The following is a 25,213-nucleotide window of genomic DNA, read 5'->3' as shown; positions in this document are numbered from 1 at the left end:
ATTAATATGAATAATACAAATATTAACATTATGATTAGTTCATATTATGAATTGTTTAATTTTTAGTATTTAGCCGCATTTTTTACATTAAAGCTTATTAATATTTTTGAGTATCTCAAAAACCGTCAGCTCCTCTTACAAACTTAGTGAGCCAAATCTCACCGAACAGCTCGTCTAGTAAACATAGTGAATAATGTCATCACATAGTAAAATCTTAATGTCTAAGTTTTGAGAAAATGTTTACGACTTACGAAGTATACGTTCTGCGTAATATTAAACTTTTAAATTATGTCGTAACAGCTTAGGCCATAGAGCAAACATTTTAAAGTCAAACTAAAGTATCGTGATTGTATCGTATTGAATTATATTGTACGTAAAACGTAAAATATAAAGACATATTTTGGTAAATCGTCGTCGTCGCGATAACTAACGTATGTATTTTTCATATTTAATTTTTGATTTTATTTTCATGATTTTATATAAAATATTTAGAGCCGTTATTATATCGATTAATGTGTTAATATCAATTGTGATCATAATTAATCTTCTTTCGGTGGTTACTTAAGCCGTTGTGAGGAAATCTACGTTTTTCGGATGTAATTATTCCACATTGGAACTTCGTTGTGGAATAAGCTATAACCCTTTAACCCAGAAGTGGGACTGGATACTATTTTTTATGAATATGGTAGTACATTACTGCAATTATTTTCATTTAGTAAGATGCTTTATGATAGGAAATATTCACAACACAATCAAAGCGTGACAAACATCAGCAGATCGAAGGTGATCGTTGTTTTTGGAGAAACTAATACGCACCGTGTTATTTGTTTGTTGTGTTTAAGTTCAAGATTGTTATTCTTAGATAAGGTTTTCTTATTTACTAGACCTATAGGTATAATATAATAAAATATTCAACCAGATGGCCTCCACAATCCACTTGGAAGACAGGACGTTGTCAGGCCACTGGATATCACATCCAGCGCCTGGGGAAGAAATATCAATAGCCGGCATCTCGGGTTGCTTCCCCGATTCGGACTCGTTGATGGACTTGCAAGAAAACTTGTTCAATAAGGTATTGTGTATTTTCAATATTACAAGCCGACTCCCTCCCTTTGATGAGAAGGTTTGGAGTATATTCCACCACCCTGCTCCAATGCGGGTAGGTCACATGTGGCAAAATTTCGCTGAAAGTAGACACATGCAAGTTTCCTTACGATGTTTTCCTCCACCGCCGAGTATGAGATGAATTATCAACACAAATTAAACACATGTTGATTTTTTCATAGCATTGGTTGGCGGACTACTGATGGCAAATGGTCATCACTGACCTGAATTTTTAACCATTCCTTGCACCGTCAATGCACTACTAACTAAGTTCCTCCTGCCTGATACAATGGCTCAATTACCATTCAAGCTGAAACATAATAATACTACGTTTAGAGGAAGAATAACTGATGGGTTGTACCTGCCCAGATGGGCTTGCGTGGACGCTACCAACAAGGTTTTTAATAAATTGTCATTGTTCTCAGATGGACCTCATATCAGAGGACAGTCGTCGTTGGAAAAGAACACACCCTGAAATCCCACATCGTACCGGAAAAATCAATAATATCGAGAAATTCGATGCCTCTTTCTTTGGAGTGCACTACAAGGAGACACACACCATGGATCCTATGAGCAGAATTCTTCTGGAGAAAACTTATGAAGCTATCATCGACGCTGGTAACGTAATGTCCTACATAATCATAATTTCAAAACCAATCCATTTAAAAGTTATGGTGTAATAAAGAAACAAATGCTTCACTTCCATAAGCCGATGACACGGCAAATCCGTTACTACCTATCCGGAAAGCGTTCAGGCACAGAACCAAGGGCTTTACGTGTTTTCCAAGGCACAGGAGTGTTCACTTCCAACTTCCAAGCTCCATGATGATATTGAGAAAATTTTCGACCTAAAAATCCTAGAACTTTCTATCAACTCGTTTTGAGAACATTATATTTATTTTATTATATTCTCTGCCTCACGTAGTATGTACGTAAATAAATAAATAGGAAACTGTGATGAATAATCTTTTTGCTGTGTATGCGTTTAATAAGTCCTGAGAATAGTATTTATACTTAGGTTTGAATCCAAACGAACTACACAATTCGAACACTGGTGTGTTCGTGGGTGCTTGCTTCTCGGAATCTGAGAAGACATGTTTGTACGATAAAATGAATGTGAATAAATTCGGTATTACTGGGTAAGTTAAAACGATTATTATTACCATTTTTTCAGGACGTTTTCGAAGAGCATCCTAGGGAGTTGATTCTTAATTTGATCTTACTTCGTATAAAACTTAATGTGAATTCATCGACTGAAGTCCAAAAGTGAAAAAAAAATCCATCGTTAAAATTATAATGATTTATATATCCATTTAACTAGCTGTCCGCCCTTAATTTCTACGACTAAAATATACTGTTCTGGTTGATCAACTTGAACCAAATTGACTCAGCACCTTTCGAATTCAATCCGTGGACCAAATAAGGGTCAGCCATATAGGAGTGCAGTGCCAAAAAACATGTACTTATGTACTTTTAATTATATACATAAAGAAAGTATATAATACATTAGTCAATCGTTTTAAATGTCAGGGGCTGCTAGTTATATTATAATAATACTAATACATGATTGTTACATACAATCATAATGAAACATATAAAATTAATGAATAATTGCGGTACAGTCTAAATACTCGCATATATTCCTGTATGTATTCCGAATGTATTCTGTTCCCGCTGCAACATAATACTATGTAATGCTTAATGAGGAAACAAGGTACACGCGCTTTGCCATTGGGGAAGTACTCAACTAGGCGAAACTAAGGCTCATTTAGCCTCATTAATTTAAAGATTTTTTTTTTTCTAATTTGTGTATGACTTCTTAATAAATTAAATTGTAAGCAACCCTTGTGCTTAAAAGCCAATCATTATTGAGTGAATTATTTAAAATATAAATAAATTGAATTACGCTTATATTTTCAGAACTAATCTTTGCGCATGTAAGTTATAGAAAGTACTTAAGTAAAAATATTTTTTCAGCTGCTCCCGAGGTATGTTAGCCAACCGTATATCTCAGTGGCTTGGTCTTACTGGTCCTTCCTACACTGTAGATACAGCTTGCTCCAGTTCTATGTATGCCTTGGAACACGCATACATAGCTGTGCGTGAAGGTCGCTGTGACGCAGCCATTGTTGGAGGATCAAATCTCTGCCTCCATCCTAACTGGTCTTTGCAGCTATCCAGGTAAAGAAGTACATTCAATTTTCAGTTCATACCTTCTCCAACTATAGTTATGATTTTCATTTAAATCGAAATCATTATTTTAGACTTGGTGTATTATCAGCTGATGGAAAATGTAAGACCTTCGACAATAGTGCAAATGGTTACGCTCGTTCTGAAGCAATTGTTGTATGTGTATTGCAGAAGGCTAAGGATTCAAGAAGGTAATATCAGTATGTAGCTATCAACTAATTTTGAGATCGATTACGTCAACGTTCTTTCATTTACACGGTAATGCTACTACAATGCCAATAGTGGTATCTTTTACTAAATCAATATCACAAGTCACCACACACCGTCAGTTTTTCACTTTTTCTTTTATCGCTAGTAGTAAAATTTCACTGACAATCGGCTACCAAACTTAAGGAAATAGGATGTCTAAATTTATATGATTATGATGAATAATATTTCTAATTAGAATTTCACGAAAACTGGTCATATATATGTCGGAGAGACATCAGATCTATTGTCACTATTATTGTTCATCGTGTGGGCGTACAGTGGGTAATCGTGAAAATAAAACACACTAATAATACACTTAGTTAATATGTAATTACACTTTATAACACTATTAGGTTCACACGCAAAGCACTCAAATTTATGATAACACTCAGCACTTCGGGAACGGTAGGACAGTTCCACGACCTCACTCGGCGAATGCGTTGCACTAAGTAATCTGCCTCGACCCGAGGCGCGCTTTTCGTTCCATTGAGTGTCTGTACGCTTGACCGTATGCAACATATAAAAGTAACTGATTAATTAATTTAGTCAAGCAGGCTCTTGCGAGAAATTTTGAATCGCTATTACTTAGAATTAGATTCAATTAAATGCTACCATAAATAGCTGATCTGAAAATTTTTCAGGATCTACGCCCAAATAGTCCACGCTAAGACTAACTGTGATGGGTATAAGGAACAAGGTATCTCTTACCCTTCTGGTGACATGCAGAAGTTACTCCTCAGCGAATTTTATGAAAAGTGTTCTGTTCCACCCAGCACTCTCGAGTACGTAGAAGCTCATGGAACAGGTGTGTGAATTGAATACGCACACGTAGTAAATAAACAAGACTAAATATTTTCAATGATAATATAAGAAAATTTAAGAGAGAGAGGAATTTATTGCAATTTCGCCGATTAGATATTTATTCATGAAATTAGTTTTTATAATTCTATGAAAACATCATCTCGTAGTAATTAGGAAAAATAAAATTTAACTTTAATTAATGCTTTTTAGTTAATTAAGTGGACTCGAATCAATAACGTAAAACTTAGGTAATTTGATATAATCAATTTGACCTCAATAGAACTAATTCAATAAACTTTACGGAAATTAATAAACATATTATATGAATACATAAATAGTAGAAGCAATACAATTTAACTGTCGCGACGCATAATTTATTTCGTCGCACGTTCATAATGTTATGAAAAATATACTGTGTCAAAATGCGGAATAATTATAATTTGAAAAGCGCATAGCTTTGATCGGAATTTCCATTGGATATTATGAATTAACTACTGCCGTACATCTATTATTCCGGTTATAGAAGAACAATGGCAGAATACTCTCATGAAACTTGTGTTCACTCTTCGAAGTACAATAAAGTCATAAGCATCTGCGTCTCTGTTCTTGTTAATTTCAAACCAATCACTAAGGGGAATTATTTTGTTAGTACATATTACAGCCATATTTATACGCTCTAAGTTCGATGTCTTGTCAATGAAGTACTTTGCTCCCAATAGGTACAAAGGTAGGAGATCCCATAGAGCTGGACGTGATTGGTGAAATCTTCTGTGGGGGCAGATCTGATCCTCTCTTGATAGGATCCATTAAGTCCAATTTGGGACACAGTGAACCAGTGTCCGGTCTTTGTGCTGTTGCGAAAGTAAGAAATAATACTAAGACTAAAAGTTTACTATTACGTAATATTTCTTAAAATAATACGAGAAGCTGCCTTTTTATTATTTTTAATATAAACTGTTTAATTATTATTTTTTATTAAATAAATAAACAAACAGCTAAACCTCGATTGTCATCTGATCTACTTCCGTAATAATTTTATTACAGCTCTGCATCGCGTATACAACGGGATATATTCCTCCAAATATAAATTTCAAAGTTCCAAGAAAGGGGATACCATACCTTGAAGAGAAAAAACTGAAGGTAGTGACGGAAAAGCAGCCCTGGGGCAGGGGTATGTCTGGTATCAACAGCTTCGGCTTTGGGGGTGCCAACGCTCACGTCTTGCTCAAAAACATTGCGAGAGCAAAGGTACTTTAAGTTAAGAAAAAAATTCTGAATTAAATTTATATGTTTTGATAGTTTTACGTTGTATATACATATAAACGGTTTTCGATAATTTTTTATCATTTTTCTAATTGATAATACGATTTAACAATTCTATTTTTTAAAACTAGATCAACAATGGATTGCCTTCAGATGATCTACCTAGATTGGTCTGCGTATCAGGTCGCACTGAAGCAGCAGTAGCTAGGATCTTAGATGACCTTGAATCGAGGACTGTTGACGTTGATCTTGTTAGACTGTTACACGCTATACATGATGATGACATCGATGGACACATTTTTAGAGGATATTCTTTATTGGGTTAGACCTTAGTTAAGATTTCATTAGTCGATTTAGAATAAAAACATTAATTGTACTTTTGATGTCTAGTATATTTGTTTCCTTATTTATGAAAGTAAAGTCATTGCTAAATTTTAGTTTTTCCTGAACTCTCATTTCGCCAACTTTTTCATATTTAGGATCGACTCCAACGAAGAGCGTTGCACTTGCTAAGAACATCCAGTACTTCTCCGGTATTCGTCGTCCAGTGTGCTTTGTATACTCAGGCGTGGGTGCTCAATGGGCAGGATTGGCTACACCACTCATGAAAATACCCGTATTCGCAGCTGCAATTGAAAAGTGAGTTGAACCAGTTTTAAATAATCTTGGACTATAAAAATTGATATTTTTAAAAAAGATTATTTAAAACTGGTTTTAAAATATTATATGTTGTAAAATCAATTATTCAAGTAGTAAACGAATTTATATTACTATGATACAAAAATATATAGTTATAATAGTTTTATAGTCTTATAAACATTAAATTAAAAACTTAGATATTAGTAGAGCAGTAAAATATCGCGAAATTCGAAAATATTCATTAACGTCGGTGTCGTCAATTAACCTTAAAAATATTTGAAAAACCGCTTTAATATTTCCCAGGTGTCACAGGGCTCTACAGCCTATGGGCGTATACTTGACTGAGCTGATAACGAATTCAGACTCTAAGATATACGACAACATCCTCAACTCCTTCATCGGTACCGCCGCTGTGCAGATCGCTCTCACTGATGTCCTGAAAGCTGTTGGAATCGAACCTGACCTCATTATTGGTAAGTATTGTAACATTTTATGGTAAGGGAAATGAGATATTAATATATTTTGCAACATTGTTATTAAAACCGGACATTTTATCATCTGTAAGGTATCATGTTAATTCTGTGCACCATTTATATTGAGAAGCGAATAAAGATTTGTTTAATTTGACGTTTTAGGTCACAGTGAGGGCGAGTTGTGTTGCGCTTACGCAGATGGCAGTTTGACAGCCGAACAGATGGTTCTATCAGCATATTATATTGGTTTAGCGGCCACTAACACAACATTTACTAAGGGATCTATGGCTGTAATAGAACTTGGATATAAGGACGTAAGTTTATACAGTCTTAACACTTCGTCAATCTTTGCAGTTCAGTTTGACTCTGTTGAAATTGTATTAGTGAAAGTTAACATAAACTTCTCGAGTTTGTTTGTGAAATGTGTTATATGAAATGCCGTTTTATTAAAACAGATAAAAACAATTCTTCCATCCGAAATCGAAGTGGCTTGTCACAACGATGAAGGCTCGTGTACAATTACTGGCCCAGCAGATAAAATTAAGACTTTTGTTGCTAAACTGGTAGCACAAGGGATATTTGCCAAGGAGGTACCTTGCAATAACATCGCCTACCATTCACGTCAAATCGCCGAAGCTGGTGAGTTTGAATTATTTAAAGACTACAAAAAGATTGAGCCACAGACAAAATTTATTATAATTTTGCTTTAAATTTACAAAACTACAAATTCTGATTTTTATAATATATTAGCAAATGGTTAGGGTTAAATAAAACTAAAAAACCTAATCAATTTATATTTCTGTACATAAGATGATAAATTTATTTAATGAACATAATAAAACTAAACTAAATAACGGAAATTTCAAATTAAAACTTTAATTTTTAAATAGGTTCGAAATTGCTTGAAAATCTGAAGATAGTGATTCCAACACCAAAACTACGTTCAGAACGCTGGCTATCCACTTCAATCCAGCAGGACTGGAAAAATACCAAAACTGAGATGTCCTCGGCTGAATATTACGCCAACAATTTTCTGGTAAGTAAGCTAATCGTTGCTCATTTATTATTATTATTAATCTTAACACAAAAAATAATAATTAAAATAATTAGTAAGTGAATCAATAATCAAATACATAACTGATACTTCTGCACATCTGAGTACGCAAGGCCATCAGCCATTGGTGTACCTTGAGATATGCCTATGAAAATATAGGCGTATTATAGAGCTTTTGTGTATTTTGACGCTCACATCCAGCAGTAGTGTTATTGCCTAGATGATAATGATAGATTTTTCTAAACTGTTTTGCGGCGAAGATTTATATAGTACTTTTTATCTATAAAACGAGAAATATTTCAAAGATTGCACCTGGAACAGCTACTGTGCCAAAAACATATTTATCGTCTCAAGTAAAGCTAGATTATTCAAAATATTTAAAAAATGTATGTTACTATGGTATCAATTGTGCTATTGAAACATTCGTTTGTTAGAGTCCAGTGCTTTTCGAGGAGACAGCGAGATTAATCCCCTCCAACGCGATCACTGTAGAGATTTGCCCAAATGAACTCCTACAGGAAATTTTATATCGATCTCTCAAGAAGGATGTCATCAACGTTTCTCTTATTGATAGAAAAAACCAGGACTACTTACAATCTCTCTTCACGTCCCTGGGCAAGTAAGTAATTGATTTTCCTATATCTTAATATATTTTAAATTAGAAAGACTATATTTATCTAAATTAAATGTCTTAAACGAAACTAATTTAAACTACTTTATATTGTGATGTCCTCTTGATCGAGTTTGGCCATGGCGACCAATTCCATGAGGGACTAGCAAACTACACATGACTGTTGTAGTGGACAATAGTGTTCTTAGTCTAATAATCCGATGGAATGGAAAATCCGATAAGAACGGTAAAGCATGATTTCCAAAGCACATTTGTGCTGCTACTATTGAGAACCCAATAACTATTAATTGGCTTAACCTGCAGTTTAAGCCGAGGACACTGGGCCAGTGAGAACCGTATTATTTTAGGTAATAAGATACAACAATTAGTAACGCATGATTTTAAGATTGTAAAATAATATGCTTTAATCTTTTATTGGGTGAAAGTGTCATCTTTATTGTCGGTCATATACTTCAGACCGACTATTTCGTTGTACATGTAATCAAGAATGAATTTACAATGTACAGTTATCTGGTTGTTTACAAATAGTCGAAATAATGAGTATCATATTTTGAGGTTATATATTGCAGAATTGATCGATTACCGAACTAATATTTACCCGACTAACAACGTCATTATCGTACTATAAATCAGAATTGTATCTGAAATAATACGAGTTCAATATTTTCAGATTGTACGAAGCCGGTCTTAACCCTCACCTAGCCAACATTTACCCGACCATAAAATTTCCCGTCTCGCAAGGAACTCCCATGCTCTCACACCTGGTCGAGTGGGAACACAGTGAAGACTGGTGAGTGTATTTAATCACAAAGAGATACATTAAATAAGATATTTTTAGTTGAAACAGTTTCTTAAATTTATATACAGGAATTGCTCATATAACTTTATTACATATACCTAAACAGTATAATAATAATATTTGAATACATATAAAAATCGTCTTTAATTGTATATATATTTTTTTTACTTTAGGTACGTAACAGTACACGAAGCTAAAACTAAGATTCAGTCTGGTGAGACGACGGTGACAATGTCTATCAATCGTGCAACTAGCGAGTTCATGGCCGGTCACGTGATTGATGGTAAGGTTTGCTCATTAAATGAAAGCTGGCGGGCAAATGAACCACTTATATCGTTAGTGGTCATCAGCGCTCGTAAAAATAATGTCAAACTCCTTTATTCGATATATATGTATATGGATTGTCAAATTTCCTTCTATTGTAGGTCGCAACTTGTTCCCTGTAACCGGTTACATATTGATGGTGTGGGAGACTCTCGCAATGATGATGGGGGAGATGGCCATAGAAGTTTCCGTGGTGCTCGAGAACGTACGATTCCAAAGAGCGACTCACATCCCTAAACAAGGAGTATTAGATTTCATTGTTATGATTCATAAAGGAAGCGGACAATTTGAGGTTATTATATCTTAAGCTTATTTGTTAATAAATTAATTGTTCCTATATTCTAAAGCTAAGTCTGTTTATCTGATCTCTCATTGGGATTCTATGCTCATATGAAAGATTTTCATCTGTCACATGCAGGTTCGAGGTGCTATCTTAGGATAAGGTTAACTTGTTCTATTCACATATGTTGGGACAAGATATATAAATTACATTTTTCCGAAAATATTTTTTTCTTATCATTAAGTTGCAATTTAAAAAAAATCTAAAATCGAAATATGGTTTATTTATGGAAAAAGTTGTCATGTATCATCATCTTACAAAACTGATTGAATAAGATTGAAAGCTTCTTTAGATTTGAAACCTACGTTCTACCGTGAAGAACGTTCTACAATTTTGCCAAAAATTTAATAAATTTTTGGCAAAATTGTGGCAATGGCAAAATTGTATAGATATGTGATATATATGACGACCTTCGTGGTCGAGTAGTGTGTACACCGGTTTTCATGGGTACGCCACTCCGAGGTCCCGGGTTCGATTCCCGGCCGAGTCGATGTAGGAAAAGTTCATTAGTATTCTATGTTTTCTTGGGTCTGGATGTTTGTGGTGCCGTCGTTACTTCTGATTTTCCGTAACACAAGTGCTTTAGCTACTTACATTGGGATCAGATTTGATGTTGTCCAATGTTTATTTATTATGTATGTCACTCGATAAAACACCAGTACTCACTCCTCTTTAATATAGTCTATATAATCTTATATTGAGTAATATATTATATTAGCTCATTAATAAATTATTTCTCCTAACAAAACATTGAAATTCGACTATAGTTAATCGACTTAAAATTAGTACTTTATCAGTGAAGCTGCATTCATATCTGCAACTATATGTTACTATTCGTTAATTATTGCTAAATTAATATTTATATCTAGTAATTTAACAATTATACTTTATTTATAATATCTAAGTAGTAGAATTTTTGGAAAATCAAAATGTCATAACATACTAAGACTGTTAAATAAAGGCTAAACAAATATCTACCAGATCGTTGAGAGCGGAGCCTCTATTGTGACCGGACGTATATACGCCCAGAAGAACGTGGGACGTGATTACCGTGTGCTTCCAGCTGAACCTGAATCCAAAGGACCCAATGATAAACATTTACTTACCAAAGACTTCTACAAGGAGTTACGTCTAAGAGGCTACCGGTACAGGTAATGTTCAGATTAAATTCCAGATTATGAGTGTTTATCATAATTACATTTAGGTACTTGGTTACTAAGATTAACGTTATGCGTCACGGCAATATTCGACTATCTTCGGGAATCCAAACGATTTACGAGATGTCTAAAATAAAGGTCTTACAATATAGTTTGTATTAATGATTAATTGTTCGAATTTTTTTTTTTTTAAAGGTTGGTAAGCTACAAACATTTATTAAAAAACAAATAATATTCGAAAGATGAATTAGTAACAACGATACAGATATGACTTCAATTTCAAATAATTGAAACTCTACTTCATCATCTTTCACTGTTGGAACCATCCTTCATAAGAAAGTTCGAAATATAAGTGATCAGCAATTTCATTCATTCATTCATTTGACATAGGCTCCAATTTTCGGTATTTGTTTTCTTCAAGATTGATTGAACTGCGTGCTTACTTCCATGGGTCAGGTGATGTTAAATTTTTCCAACTCTATGAATTATTTTGCTGTGTTATAGTTTTGTACTGTTTTAAAAGTTATTTTATTGGAAACTAATGTTCTCCATAGTATTAGCATCAGGGGGATATGCCGGTTACTATAAAATTCTTAAATGTTTTCGATGGTATATTCAGACAGTCTTTGTAGGTCATTAGAAATATATAAAACACTGACTTGGTTAACGAGAGATAAAAGGAATATACTTCTACTCTGTTCAAGTAACCATTATTGTGGTGGCTTGAATAACAAATGGTACATCACCATATCAGCAAATCAGATTTAATTCCAGGAGTTTGTTATTACTTAAGGTTTTCGTAAATTTAAAACACACTTGTCTGAGGTTTGTGTCAACTTATGTGTAGAATGTAATATTTACAGATACATTTTATGAAAGTAATTTATATTTGAACCTGATTACATTCACAGTGGCCTCTTCCGAGGCGTAATCGGGTGTAACGTGCAGGGCACCCGTGGTCGCCTAGCCTGGGTCAATAACTGGATTACGTTTTTAGACTGTATGATGCAGATGAAGATAATTACTAAAGACACCCGAGGACTTTTCATGCCAACCAGTATTGATAAAATTAGTATTGACGTAAATATCCACTATGACACGTTAACAAAAATTGACCATGATTCTCCAACACAGTCGATTGAGATTAATATGTATCCTACTCTGGATGTTATCAGGTATCTTTCCGTGTTTTTTTTTTTAAATTGATTATATATAAATAAAGTTACTAGTAAAAAATATATACTTGATATTAAATTTAATTCATTATTTTCTCGCCAGAGCTGGTGGTGTAGAAATTCGAGGCTTATACGTGACACCGATTTCAAGAAGGATTCCTCTTGATGTACCAGTTTTAGAAAAGAATGTGTTCATTCCCAACTTCGGAAAATCTAAGATGAAGGTACAATGAGTTTGCCATGTTGCATAAAAATACACCATTAACTCACACATATACATATACAACGCACCTTTTGACAAAATGATTGAGTTAAGTTGGATATACATATCTAGTTACCTCTAGATGATCATTATCATTTTTTATATCCGATTCTTGGGTTTTTATGGTTCTAGTGACCAGGGCGAAAAGTCTATAATATTTTCACCAGCTCCAAACACTCATGAGCTGGTGTTTATTTTATAGAATTTTCGTAACTATACTAGGTATAAATATATAAATAAATTGTTATCGTATTTTAGTTTAAAATTTTTAGTGTAACATGAGATATTATTTTTGTAGCGGTTTATTATCATCATCGTAATTAAATCATTTCCAGATTGAAGATATTCTCAGAAGCAACATCCAACTTATTCTTGAAAACATACAAATCTACAAATTTAAAAGTGTTGAAATTGTTGACGATGCGTATAAGACTAACGGATTAGAACCTATTCTGGATAAAGTAGCGGACGTATTAGGTAGCCTGCCTTTGATACAAGCTGACTTGTCAGTCTACTCTGAAGCCACTGTTAAAATGCCATCAAATATTTCTGTGGAAAATAAAAAATTGCCAGGAGATAGAAGTGTACTAATACTAATCGGTGTTAATTTACTACAGAGACCTGAAGTAAGTAAAATTGGAAACTGATAAATAGCTATTTTTTTTCAAGTTTTTATTAATAAATTATTTTATTACATAGACTACTTAAATAAGTATAATATACAAACCATTATTCAGGAAGGTGGCGACAATGCTAACAAAAATCCGCATTGAATCGCAGTTTCGAATCTTCGAGTAAAATATAAACTAACTAATTAAAGTCTATAAAATTTTAACGTTAGTTAGTAGCACGCCTGATCGTTCTCAAAAAGTGACACTGATAAATTCAATTTTACGATACATAAAAAATATATATTTTTTAAAACAGGATTAGTTAAATTCAAGTTTTTTTACTATAATCCGATGTAATTAGACGTATGGCAACTTTGGCTGCTCAACTTGGTTTTAAATAAACTAATTTAACTTAGGATTTGCTGAAATAAGCTTAACTTGTCAATTAGATAATTTATTATTTTTCTTTAGGTCCTTAAAATTGCGTTTGCAGCTCTACGTGACAAAGGGTTTATCTTGAGTCGAGAAAAAGAACCCATTAATCCCAAAGATTATGCTGATAAATACGACATCATCTCCATACAAGACACTGGCTTAGAACACGTTGTCCTCTTCCGAAAACGTGTTCCATCAAAACCGGCTAAATTTATCAAAATTGTAACAGCCGATCAAACATACGCTTGGATAGACAAAGTTAAGGAAGAACTTAAAGTCGGACAAAAGGTTGTTTTATATAGTCAAGATGAGCAAATAAACGGACTGCTGGGTCTGATTAACTGTCTTAGAAAGGAACCCGGTGGTGAAGTATTCTATGGTATTTTAATAGCCGATCCTTCGGCACCACCGTTTAATCCTGATTTAGAATTCTATGAAGATCAGTTGGATCTGGATTTGGCAATTAATGTTTATCAGGAAGTGAGTTCATGTTTTATAATTTGAAAAATGTTTTTTCTGGCAAAACAATTATCTGACTATTTTAAATTAATGGCGAGATTCAGAAGTAAAGAAAAAAATCCACAAATTATCACATTTTATAACCTTTTTTTATTTTAAGGGTCAATGGGGAACGTACCGTCACTTACTTCTGGGTGACTTGGATACGATTCAGGCACACCATGCATTAGTGAACACAATAACTATCGGAGACCTGTCTTCACTTAGCTGGCTGGAGGGACCCATCGGCGTGAATTCAGTTTGGAGGAACCCAGATAACGTTTTGATACATGTAATTAAGACCACAGTTGCTTTAATTTTGAATTTCGAATGCTAGCATACATATATACACTAGTATATATGTATGCTAGCATGGTGTGTACCTTATTTAAGTGTTTAAAAGTTTACTTAATATTCAGTGGCTGAATGACATTTGAATATTTTCAACATCAGAATACCGAAAAACTTTGTCATGTTTGTATCTACCTAAATTTTTTTATTTTTAAACCTAAATATACTATGGTAAACTAAAAAATATTTTAAAAAAGAAGGTTTTTTGTTAAGAATATAAATAAGTGTATTTATCCAGGTGTATTGTGCTGCTCTTAACTTTCGAGACGTGATGACGGCAATGGGTCGCGTGTCGGTCGACGCCGTCGCGAGTGGTAGACTTGCGCAAGAGTGTGTACAGGGACTCGAAGTCGTTGGCAGAACATGCAAGTGAGTTATGTTATATTTCCAAAAAAGCTGTCATTGGCATTTATTCCACGGATTGCCTTCATTTCATAAATTCTTTCTCCAGAATAACAGAAGAGTTATTTTTATTCTTCAATTTTATTGTGTTTTATTATTACTCAGTAAATCTTTTTGAATTTAACTTTACACACAGTGGTGCTCGAGTTATGGGCATGGTAAGAAACAGCGGTATATCGAACATGGTGATAGCAGACAAGGCCCTCTTATGGGGCATACCTGATGAATGGACTTTCGAGGAGGCTGCCAGTGTGCCTGTAGCTTATGGAACTGTGTACTATGCCTTGGTAACTACGTTCATTATTCCATTCGTGCTTATTCAGTATACTTCTATGTTAGCATATACTTAAGAGTGATTTGGACGAGCGGGACTAGCTGACACATGTACTACCTTCACTAATAACCAAAACCTAGCAAAGAATTTGCTTCCTAACCTGTCATAAATTAAATTCTTTATATGTAACTCAATATACTTTATTTTATACGCTAATAATCAACTATTAACATAAATAAAAAAGGGGTACCATCAATTTTAACAATGGCCAATGGTCACCACAACAATTTATTACAGGTTTTTATTTTTAGTCAAAGAAATACTAAAAATAAAAACCTGTAATATCTTGATTAATAGCCGTAGCATTTAAGATATTGAGATATTTTCAGTAATGGCAATACATTACTGAAAATATCTCAAGGCATTTTAAATTTTTGGTGATTACTAACAAATATATTTATTAATATAATAAGGCAATTATATTAAACGGATAATAATCCGATTTTGATGTTGACCTTTCTGTGTTGATAACATCTACTCACTAATTATATTACTGACAAATAAAGAAATAATAATTTTATCGTGTCCGGTTTGAAGAGTAACTCAGCGCCCAAGCCAGAGCTGTATGGATTCGTTTTTGTATATTGGTCGGCTTCTTTCCTATTTATTTACTTATATTTCGAATAGGTAATGATTGGTCAGATTAATAGAGGAGAATCAATCTTGATCCACGCCGGTTCTGGTGGTGTTGGTCAAGCTGCTATCAACGTTGCTCTTCGTTATGGATGCGAAGTGTTCACTACTGTTGGTACTCCGGAGAAAAGAGCTTTCATCAAGAGAATTTTTCCGCAGCTTAAAGGTAATATACAATTTAACTGGAATAAAACCCATTGGCAATCTTTTTAATAATTCAATGGTCTAACCATCGTATACGTTCTTAGTCTTATTGAGTAGTGGAGTAGGGGGTAATTACTTAGTGATAGGACTTTATTATATCGTTGTGCTCTGATTTAAAAGTAAGTGAGCCAGTGTAACTACAGTCACAAGGGTGATGACATTCCCAACATCAGTTCCCAAGTTTGGTAGCATATTGGTGATGTACGTATTGGTAAATTTTTCAAACAGATCCAATGTCTTTATAGACAACGGATCGTTGGACGGAGTGTTCACCACTGCCCTTATGGGCAGTGGTGAACACTTAACATCAGGTGGTTTTTCCGGTCCGACTACCAATAAAATAAAAAATGTGGATAGTAAGGATTTTATAAGGGTTGCAAGCTATTTATAATATTAATCCAGGGTCCAAGTGTTTCAACTTCAAAAGGGACAAAGACGGGGCCAACCCATCAATGCATGATTTAAAAATAAGTGAAGGCAAAAGCTAAGCGCATATTCTCCTCTGTGTCACCAATATCTTATCATTTAGTTGCTATAATTGACGAGCAATAAAAATTATTCATATCTCTTTCTCAAATTTTCAATACTGATTCTTCGAACTGATATTACTGATCTTTCGAACACTAGGCGATATTTATAATTTTATTTTTATTTTGTACAAGTTATAACATTAGTGTTCTGTTTTATATCTAGGAGGACACAAGATGTAGTTCAAATGCTAATATTCTCTGTTTACAGACAGTCATATCGGTAATTCTCGTGACACATCCTTCGAAGACATGGTCAGGAAAGAAACGAACGGAAAGGGAGTGGACATAGTTCTCAATTCTCTTACCGATGAGAAATTACAGGTGTTTTAGAATCTTTATTTACTTGAAATCATAAGTCACGACTAACATTGTAATTTAGCAAATGTAGAACATAGATATTTTATCCAAGATTAGTGTCGTGATAATAATATATCAAACACCTTTAAATCAAAAGTTTGCATGCATAATTCACAAGAACCTACCTAATGATAGAGAATTAAAATTTAATTCGATTAATTTTTTAGGCTTCAATTCGCTGTCTAGGCTATCGCGGCCGTTTCCTAGAAATCGGAAAGTTTGACATCGGCAACAACACGCTCATCAGCATGAGCTATTTCCTCAAGGAGATTTCCTTTCACGGAATCATGTTGGACTTCGTTTTCGATCAAGACTACGAATTTAAAAAGGTAATGGTTTGTTACAATATTCAATATGTAGTCCAAAAATAAGAAATAAAATTATTATAATTGCTCAAACTGCATTTTAGTTTTATTCACAAAATCGATTCAATGTAATCTTGAACAGAGCCTTCAAGATCTCCTGATATCTGGTATTGAAAGTGGCGCTGTTCGACCGCTCACGCACTGCACTTTTGAGAAGAATCAAATTGAGACTGCCTTCAGGTATATGTCTACTGGAAAACATATTGGAAAGGTAAGAACCTAGTTTATACAGTTCCTTGAATATTATTTTGAGTTATTTATTAAAAAAACACTGTATAAGATAGAGCCGTTGCTGCTTTGATGTTACAAATTTGCATTCAAAGTCAAAGTCAAAAATCTTTATTCAATATAGAAGTGTTTACACTTGCTTATTGATTGTCAAAAATCTACCACCGGTTCGGAATTTAGCACCTCAGACCTGAGAAGAACCGGCGAAAGAAACTCAGCGGGATATATATATATATTTTTTTTATTTTTTTTTTAACCATTTTCCATGTACAATGATAATAATATTTTAGTTATTTGAAACAGCCATTTATTTAAGTTATTTTACATTAAATTGTACATCCCTTTCATTATTCAATGTTTTAGGTGATCGTTAAAATTCGTGATGAGGAACGAAATGTTAAACTTACGAAACCGAAGAATATTCGCATTGAAGCTGTTCCCAGGTACGTACCTAATGAGCTATTTTTGAAAAAGAAGTATTAACCATCACCAAAATTTTTTTTGATTTGATATATTACGGGCCACCTGATGGTAGCTTGTCACCACAACCAATAGATGCTATAAATATCTCATGAGTGAATTGTTCCTACCCGGGACTTGACTTAGACGGGCTTGCACAAACTTCAATACATATAGGTATGTCTGCTTTCTTCTTCCATCCTATCAAACTCGTAGAAATCAGTATTTTAAATTTTAAAAATTCCCTTCGTACCACTTAGTTAAGACATTTCATATCTACATACAATTCTTATTGTTTGCTTACTGGATTGCAGAAACAGTTGCTGTACTTTTATCATGTAAAAGCTTTTTGTATGTATTTAAATTATGATCTGAATGAATTTATTTTTATACAGTTATGTTCTTAAAAATATTAATCATCAATTTGTACTATCTATTTTTCTAAAATTTCATGACAACTATTATATTATCAACTCAAGTCTAATTTTCAGTACAAATTCAACAAAGATTGATTTCTTTTCTAGATATATGTGTAATGAAGAAAAGGTGTACATTGTGGTAGGAGGTCTCGGAGGCTTCGGCCTGGAACTCGCAGACTGGCTTATTATGAGAGGAGCCAGAAAAGTTTTGCTCACCTCGAGACGGGGTATCAGTAATGGTTACCAATCATCACGGTTGAGGTAGTTAATCTTCAGTTAGTGCAATTTTTTTAAAACAATCTTCATAGCTTAATGACTTACTAAGAAACAAATTATGAAAGTTAAGCTTAAGCTATATTTCTGACTTACTTTCTTATTTCTTAGAGCGTGGGCTGGCTATGGAGCTGATATACAAATTTCAACTCACGACGTCACAACAGAGGAAGGATGTGAACAAATGTTGAAGATGGCGAACTCTATGGGAACAGTCCAGGCGATATTCAACTTAGCAGTGATATTGAAAGATTCCATCTTCGAGAATCAGACTCCGCAGACGTTTGCAATATCATTCGCACCCAAAGCATTAGTTACGATGAATTTGGACAAGTTATCACAGAAATTGTGCCCAAATTTAAAGTGAGTTTTCGTACATTTTTGTATACATATTACATTATTGCGTTACTGTATGTCATGATAATGTTAAGCTTAAACATATTTAATTTAATAATATTTAAGGGAACTGGGCTTGAAAATAGCTTTCGCCTTTTTAGTTTAGGATCATATTCACTTCTTGTTTTGTTTGTATAATCAATATTCTACACAAATATTTACTCTCTGCATTTAACAGGAACTTCGTGATATTCTCATCCGTATCCTGCGGCCGTGGTAACGCCGGTCAAACTAACTACGGCTTTTCCAACTCCGTGATGGAGAGGATCTGCGAAAAGAGAAAAGAGCTCGGTCTTCCCGCCCTTGCTGTTCAATGGGGCGCTATAGGAGACGTGAGTTTTCATATATAAGAAGGTATACGTAGGCTTCAAGTTAAAAATAAAGCTCGTGTTAGGAGTGAAATAATGGAATTGAACTGGCCACATATTCCTTTTTTATATAGTAAATTGGTGGACCGGCAAATGGGCCACCTGATGTTGAATGGTCATCACTGCCGATAGAAATATTAACCATTACTTACTTCACCAATGCTACACCGACCTTGGATACTAAGATGTCATATCCGTTAAGTCCAACCTCAGACGAGCTTGAACAAAGCCCTACCACCTACTAAAATTGTGCCCATAATGCCCATATAAAAACCTGCCATGGTCTGTCTGCAGTTATTATAAGCAGACAGCACTGATCTGGTGAAGTTTCTACAGTATTAATGTACACTATCACGTTGTATGTATGAATTTAGTATTAAGTAGAACCCTGGACATAATTTTTTTTATATTATAACTTTACGACAAAAATGTTGACATACTTGTACATATTACGTTCAGAAATAAGTTTATTGAGTAAACAATACAGTTTTTTAATTATCAATATATCTTATATTTCGCAATAAAATATCAATATTGAGTTGAGAATATTAGAAAACCCGCACAAAATCACGCAATACTAATTTCTACGAAAATTGTATTATCGTTTATTAATTAAAGAAAATAACACGTGAGTAGCGGGATAATATTACTTAGAGTTAATTAATTCTTCCACATTCTTACACGCCTTATCTCATTCCCCTGCGCTTCTTTCCTTTGTTCAATAAGCTGTAACCAAAAATCGAAATCAAAATAATCTTTATTCAAGTAGGCTCATATAATTTTTTCCCATTTTAATTACGCAGTATGTCAGTAAAGTAAAATTAATAATTTTTTTATATATCCTGCCTAAAAGTCAAGAAATACAATGAAAAAATAATTAATTAAATAGTTCATTACTTGAATAGTATTCAATGATATGCCTTATTTATCAATATTTTTTGACATGAGCTTTACATTTTTTAATAAGCCAAAAATAATACGGATTGGTGCTAGTTATAGAGACTTGTATATTTTTTTATTTAATGTTATGAATGGACGATCAGTATTATATATTATTGTGTTAATAAAATATAATAAATATTATAGTACAATAATGTTTAATTGGTCATAAACCAAAATGTTTTTGTTGTCTAGGTTGGTGTCGTCGCTGATATACAAGATGAAGACATCCAATTGGAAATTGAGGGAACTCTCCAACAAAGAATTTCTTCCTGTCTGCTATCCCTCGACAAGTTTTTAAAACAGGATGCTGCGATAGTGTCCTCGATGGTGATAGCCGAGAAAAAATCTGGAGGTTCTAAATGTGAATGTATCGTGGATCCAATCGCGCAGATTATGGGTAAACAAACAAATGATTAGTGAGATGAGTACATTGAGTCATGTCTTAGTAAGATCCGTTATATATAAATCAGTACTCAGTCACTTATCAACTTAACTCATTACGATTTTGTAATAAAATGGACCATGAAACAGCAAATACCCTCCCGACCTCCGTATTACCAAACACCTACAATATGGAAACCTTCAAGTCTAGAGTGAATAGGCAAGCATACTCCACTTTAGGCTGTGTCATCACCTTCATATTATTACTCTAATATTATTCCATTATTCCAGTATTTTGTACACATTCGAAGCATTTACGGTCAAGTTATTTATGACAAATGTAATCTACTTTTTTGGTTACTTTAAGCATCTTTTAACATGTACTTTCTGTCTGCCAGGTATTAAGGATATAAAGAAAGTATCTCAGCAAGTACCTCTTGCTGAATTGGGTATGGACAGTATGATGGCTATCGAAATCAAACAGACATTAGAACGGGAATTCGAGATATTCCTGACGGCACCAGATATTAGAACATTGACATTTGCAAGGTAATTTCTGTTTCTATCCAATGAGATCAATGACTTGGAAATTATTAAGACAAATATTTAGGTCGTATGTCCTCTTAGAATTTCCCTGACTTCAGGCGTGGTCATTGGTCTTATTTGAAATCACCGAGATTGTTTCTAGAAGACTCGATGAGAGCAGAAATTTGATTCGATTTATTAACTTATATTGATTTTATACACTTGATATGTTACATAGGTAAGGGGACGGGCAAATGGGCCGCCTGGTGGTAAATGGTCACTACCACCTAGACTATACTGGCGCTGCAAGAAATATTAACCATTCATTCCATCGAGAAGGATGTTGACTAAAAATATAATCAATATTTTTAAAGCTTTTTATTCCTAAATTAACTGAGACAGCAAAACTAACGTTACACACATTGCGCCATGACAATTTTGGAGAGAGAGAACAATAAACTACGTCATCATATTTTTGTCTCATCTATTAAATTGTCTATAACGATAAGTTCCATTTCAAATTTAAAGTTTAATCAATATACCCACAGATTAGCAGAAATAACAGCTTATAAAATAGCGGCAGCGTCGACATCAGTGACAGCTCATCAAACGAGCTCTGAAGATGCAGCTGGACTGCAAGTCCGTTTGAAGAACGTTGGCGAAGAAATTTCGGCCACTGAACCTTTCGTATATTTGCCCTCTTTAACTAGCGATGACTTGAAGGTAAACAATTCCATTATTTTTTTTCATTTTCTATTTTGTTTCAACTCAAAAATATATATAAAAAAAGTCTTCTCAGGTCCGAGATGTTTATTTCAAGACCGGTAGTAGATTTTTGACAATCTATTTAACGCACTATTTTGACGTTCCCATATTGGATAAAGACTTTGCATTAGCATTAGCAGCCTGTAAATTTCCCACTGCTGGGCTAAAGGCGTCCTCTCCCTTTGAGGAGAGGGTTTGGAGCATATTCCACCACGCTGCTCCAATGCGCGTTGGCGGAATACACATGTGGCAGAATATTCTTTGAAATTAGACACATTCCAGTTTCCTCACGATATTTTTCTTCACCGCCGAGCACGAGATGAATTATAAACACAAATTAAGCACATGAAAATTCAGTGGTGCCTGCCTGGGCTTAAACCTGAAATCATTGGTTAAGATGCACGCGTTCTAACCACTGGGTCATCTCGGCACGAAAAGACTTTGACTATGAAATAAATGTTTTATTCAAAAAGTACATAATAACTACATTGAATACCTAATAACGACACTGAACACAATTAATTCAAATTTATTATTACTTTACAGACCGATGTATCAGTTTCCCAAAATGAGTTGGTAATATTCATGCTGCCTGGTCTAGAAGGTTGTGCTGCGGGAATGGCGGTTTTATGTCGTAGACTTAAGACCAAGAATTGTGTGCTGCAGTTTGCTCATAATGAAGACAAACGGGATACCTTAGATGCTTTGGTCAATAGGTTATATAAGGTATGAGATATGAGTCATGATAATAATGAATGAATCTTCTATTTTATGATATATTCAATATACTTTAACACTGTTCAATTGGGCCGCGTTCAATATTTCTCATTCCAAAGGTGTTGGTAAAAGAAATAGTGCATTTGCTAAGTTTTAAAAGCACCAAAGTAAAAAAATTGATAGACTTTTTCGTTTCAGGTAACAAAATCAAAATTAACTCCAGGAAGTCCTTACGTACTCCTCGGATACAGTTTTGGTACTTTACCCATGTTGAAACTGGCGAGCCTATTGGAAAGCGAAGGTATCTTTTTTAAAAAGAACTTCGAGGTTGATTTGATTTTATTTTAATACGATGTCGATTTGATGTAAAATGTAAACATTTGTTAGTTGAACAACTAACCTTGCACTCGGTGGTATAACCCAATTCCCAACGGAAAAGTTATTAACTGTTTTCTTATTTGAAATATTAGTTTTTTTGGTAACCCTCAATGTCTATTTTCTCATTTTTCCTCGATCTAAATATCAGTTTCTATTTTCTTATTTTAAAATAACCAACTTTCATCCCCAATTGAACTACCTTAATAGATTAAGAGATTTTTAAATGGGCTTTACTTAAAACTGTCTTTCATTCATAAGAGCAAACATAAAATCAATTTCATATTTCTAACACTGAAAAAAGGCGAAAGACTCTACAAATTTTCATTCATCTTTAACACCTGTCTTTTACTCTACTTTAATATAATCCTAAACCTAACCGATATTCAATTTCCTAATTTTCCAAAATGACGAATATCCATTTACTACGACATTTTCCATAGAAACATTTATGTCCTATCCCTTTAAAAAATTTTGAACGATTAATTCTAAGCACTCACTTTGAGAATACCTGTACAAATATTTAAAGGCGTCGTTATGTCAGTCAATCATTTAAAAAATAATGAAGTAGAAGCTAATCACACATCTTAAGAATATGTAAGAACTTAATTCTTTTATAAATTCTATATGTAGAAGTACGTCCCGTGTGAAGTACGTCACAAGTCCAAATCATACCATGGACAGTTAACAATGTTTCAATTATGCATTATTCCTAAATACACTACACTATATGTATAATAAACAAAATATATATACATAAGCACATTTTAGTGTATCGAAATGGATTTGAATGAGTAATTTTGGTGTTTGTTTTACCGCTACTTCTTTGCAATTTCGGCGGATGCTTTAGGAAAAAGTAAAAACAAATTTTAAATAATGCTTTGAAATACACAGAATTTTTAAACTTTCAGGCCACAACGGAATATTATTCTTCTTAGACGGTAGTCCTGATTACCTCTACAGGACGGCAGCTACGACAATGTCCGCTCAAAACGACACCCATTTACAGAACGGTCTGATTTGTAAAACTATCAGCATGATCTCCCCAAAATCTGAAATCAATGACACACTTATGGAGAAACTTAACGAAATCGAATCGTATGACAAGAGAGTTAATTACGCAATAAAGCAGGTGAAATACTCAACGCAGCTGAAATACTCAAATAAATTTATAAAACATATTGCGACTATTAGTTTCGACCGTATCAAAATGGTTCTTGGTCAACACGAATTGAAAAAGATCAAGGCTCCAATAGTTCTATTGCGGCCGAAGGAAAATCCATCGTTTTTGGTGATCGAAGAGAATTATGGTCTGGACAAACTGACTGAAGGTCCCGTAACGGTGCATCTCGTCGAAGGTAACCATGCCAGTATAATTGAGAATAAGGATTGTGCGAATATTATCAATAGAGTTTTAGCTGATCAAGATGTTGCAAAGACACGAATGTTATAACAGGCATAATGGAACTCTAATATTAGTGGAAGTTTGACTATGGTAATTGATGGGTATCAAATCTTGAATTTAAATACTTTATTAATTATAATTTGAAATTATTAATGTTTTAACCATACTATACTAACAATTCTTATTGATATATTTATAAATTTTAAATTATTGAAATTTCTATTGTAATTGACCAGCACTCTGCAATTACATAAAACAAATGTATATTAAATACTTACAAAAATAAAAATGTAAAGTTTCTGTCAGTGTTTTACTAATAAAGATAGGGCCGACGAGTTCTCGAGTGGCAACCACGGACCGGAGGATGCAGCGAGGGTAGGCCCCCAATACAAGACAAGGTGGTCCGACGACTTGGTGAAGGTCGCAGGAAGTCGCTGGTTGCGGGCTGCACAAGACCGGTCGTTGTGGCGATCTTTGGGGGAGGCCTATGTCCAGCAGTGGACGTCCTTCGACTGAGAGATGAGATGATGATTGGTTATTTATTATAGTATATATAATAATAATAGATAAGTAGAAATATTTAGGGTTTTTCCCAATCCCTGTGACAGAAGAGCAATATTCAATATTAAAAATAAACAGTCCGGAGACGATCGTTTCATCTCCAAGCTGGACAAGCGTTTATTTGCATTTTAATGTATTAGCCACAGAGGGATTGTCTATTCTTTTCCTGCTGTCAAGAAGTCTACATTATCGCCCCACAAAAAAAAACTGATTTTAGG

At 33.9% G+C, this 25,213-nt stretch overlaps 1 protein-coding gene across 1 annotated transcript; it reads left to right on the top strand.

Moving 5' to 3' along the window:
• Positions 1-415: 415 nt before the first annotated feature.
• LOC125072090 (fatty acid synthase-like) lies at positions 416-24,537 on the top strand. The gene is made up of 41 exons (XM_047682601.1): positions 416-431; positions 920-1,072; positions 1,530-1,722; positions 2,123-2,243; positions 3,082-3,285; positions 3,369-3,485; positions 4,185-4,348; positions 5,064-5,206; positions 5,389-5,592; positions 5,739-5,928; positions 6,087-6,246; positions 6,550-6,719; positions 6,882-7,033; positions 7,175-7,358; positions 7,610-7,755; positions 8,208-8,392; positions 9,075-9,194; positions 9,377-9,486; positions 9,629-9,819; positions 10,849-11,018; positions 11,936-12,199; positions 12,303-12,423; positions 12,797-13,087; positions 13,544-13,987; positions 14,127-14,297; positions 14,595-14,725; positions 14,895-15,045; positions 15,720-15,891; positions 16,668-16,780; positions 16,984-17,145; positions 17,264-17,392; positions 17,773-17,852; positions 18,393-18,548; positions 18,672-18,923; positions 19,135-19,288; positions 20,459-20,663; positions 21,046-21,196; positions 21,721-21,895; positions 22,484-22,663; positions 22,853-22,955; positions 23,941-24,537. The coding sequence occupies exons 2-41, from the start codon at positions 920-922 to the stop codon at positions 24,480-24,482; spliced, it is 7,224 nt and encodes a 2,407-aa protein (XP_047538557.1). The 5' UTR covers positions 416-431; the 3' UTR covers positions 24,483-24,537.
• The last annotated feature ends 676 nt before the right edge of the window (positions 24,538-25,213 follow it).

The sequence above is a fragment of the Vanessa atalanta genome, chromosome 20 (genome assembly GCF_905147765.1).
Source record: "Vanessa atalanta chromosome 20, ilVanAtal1.2, whole genome shotgun sequence".
NCBI lineage: Eukaryota > Metazoa > Arthropoda > Insecta > Lepidoptera > Nymphalidae > Vanessa > Vanessa atalanta.
This window is presented reverse-complemented; position numbering and strand designations above follow the sequence as displayed.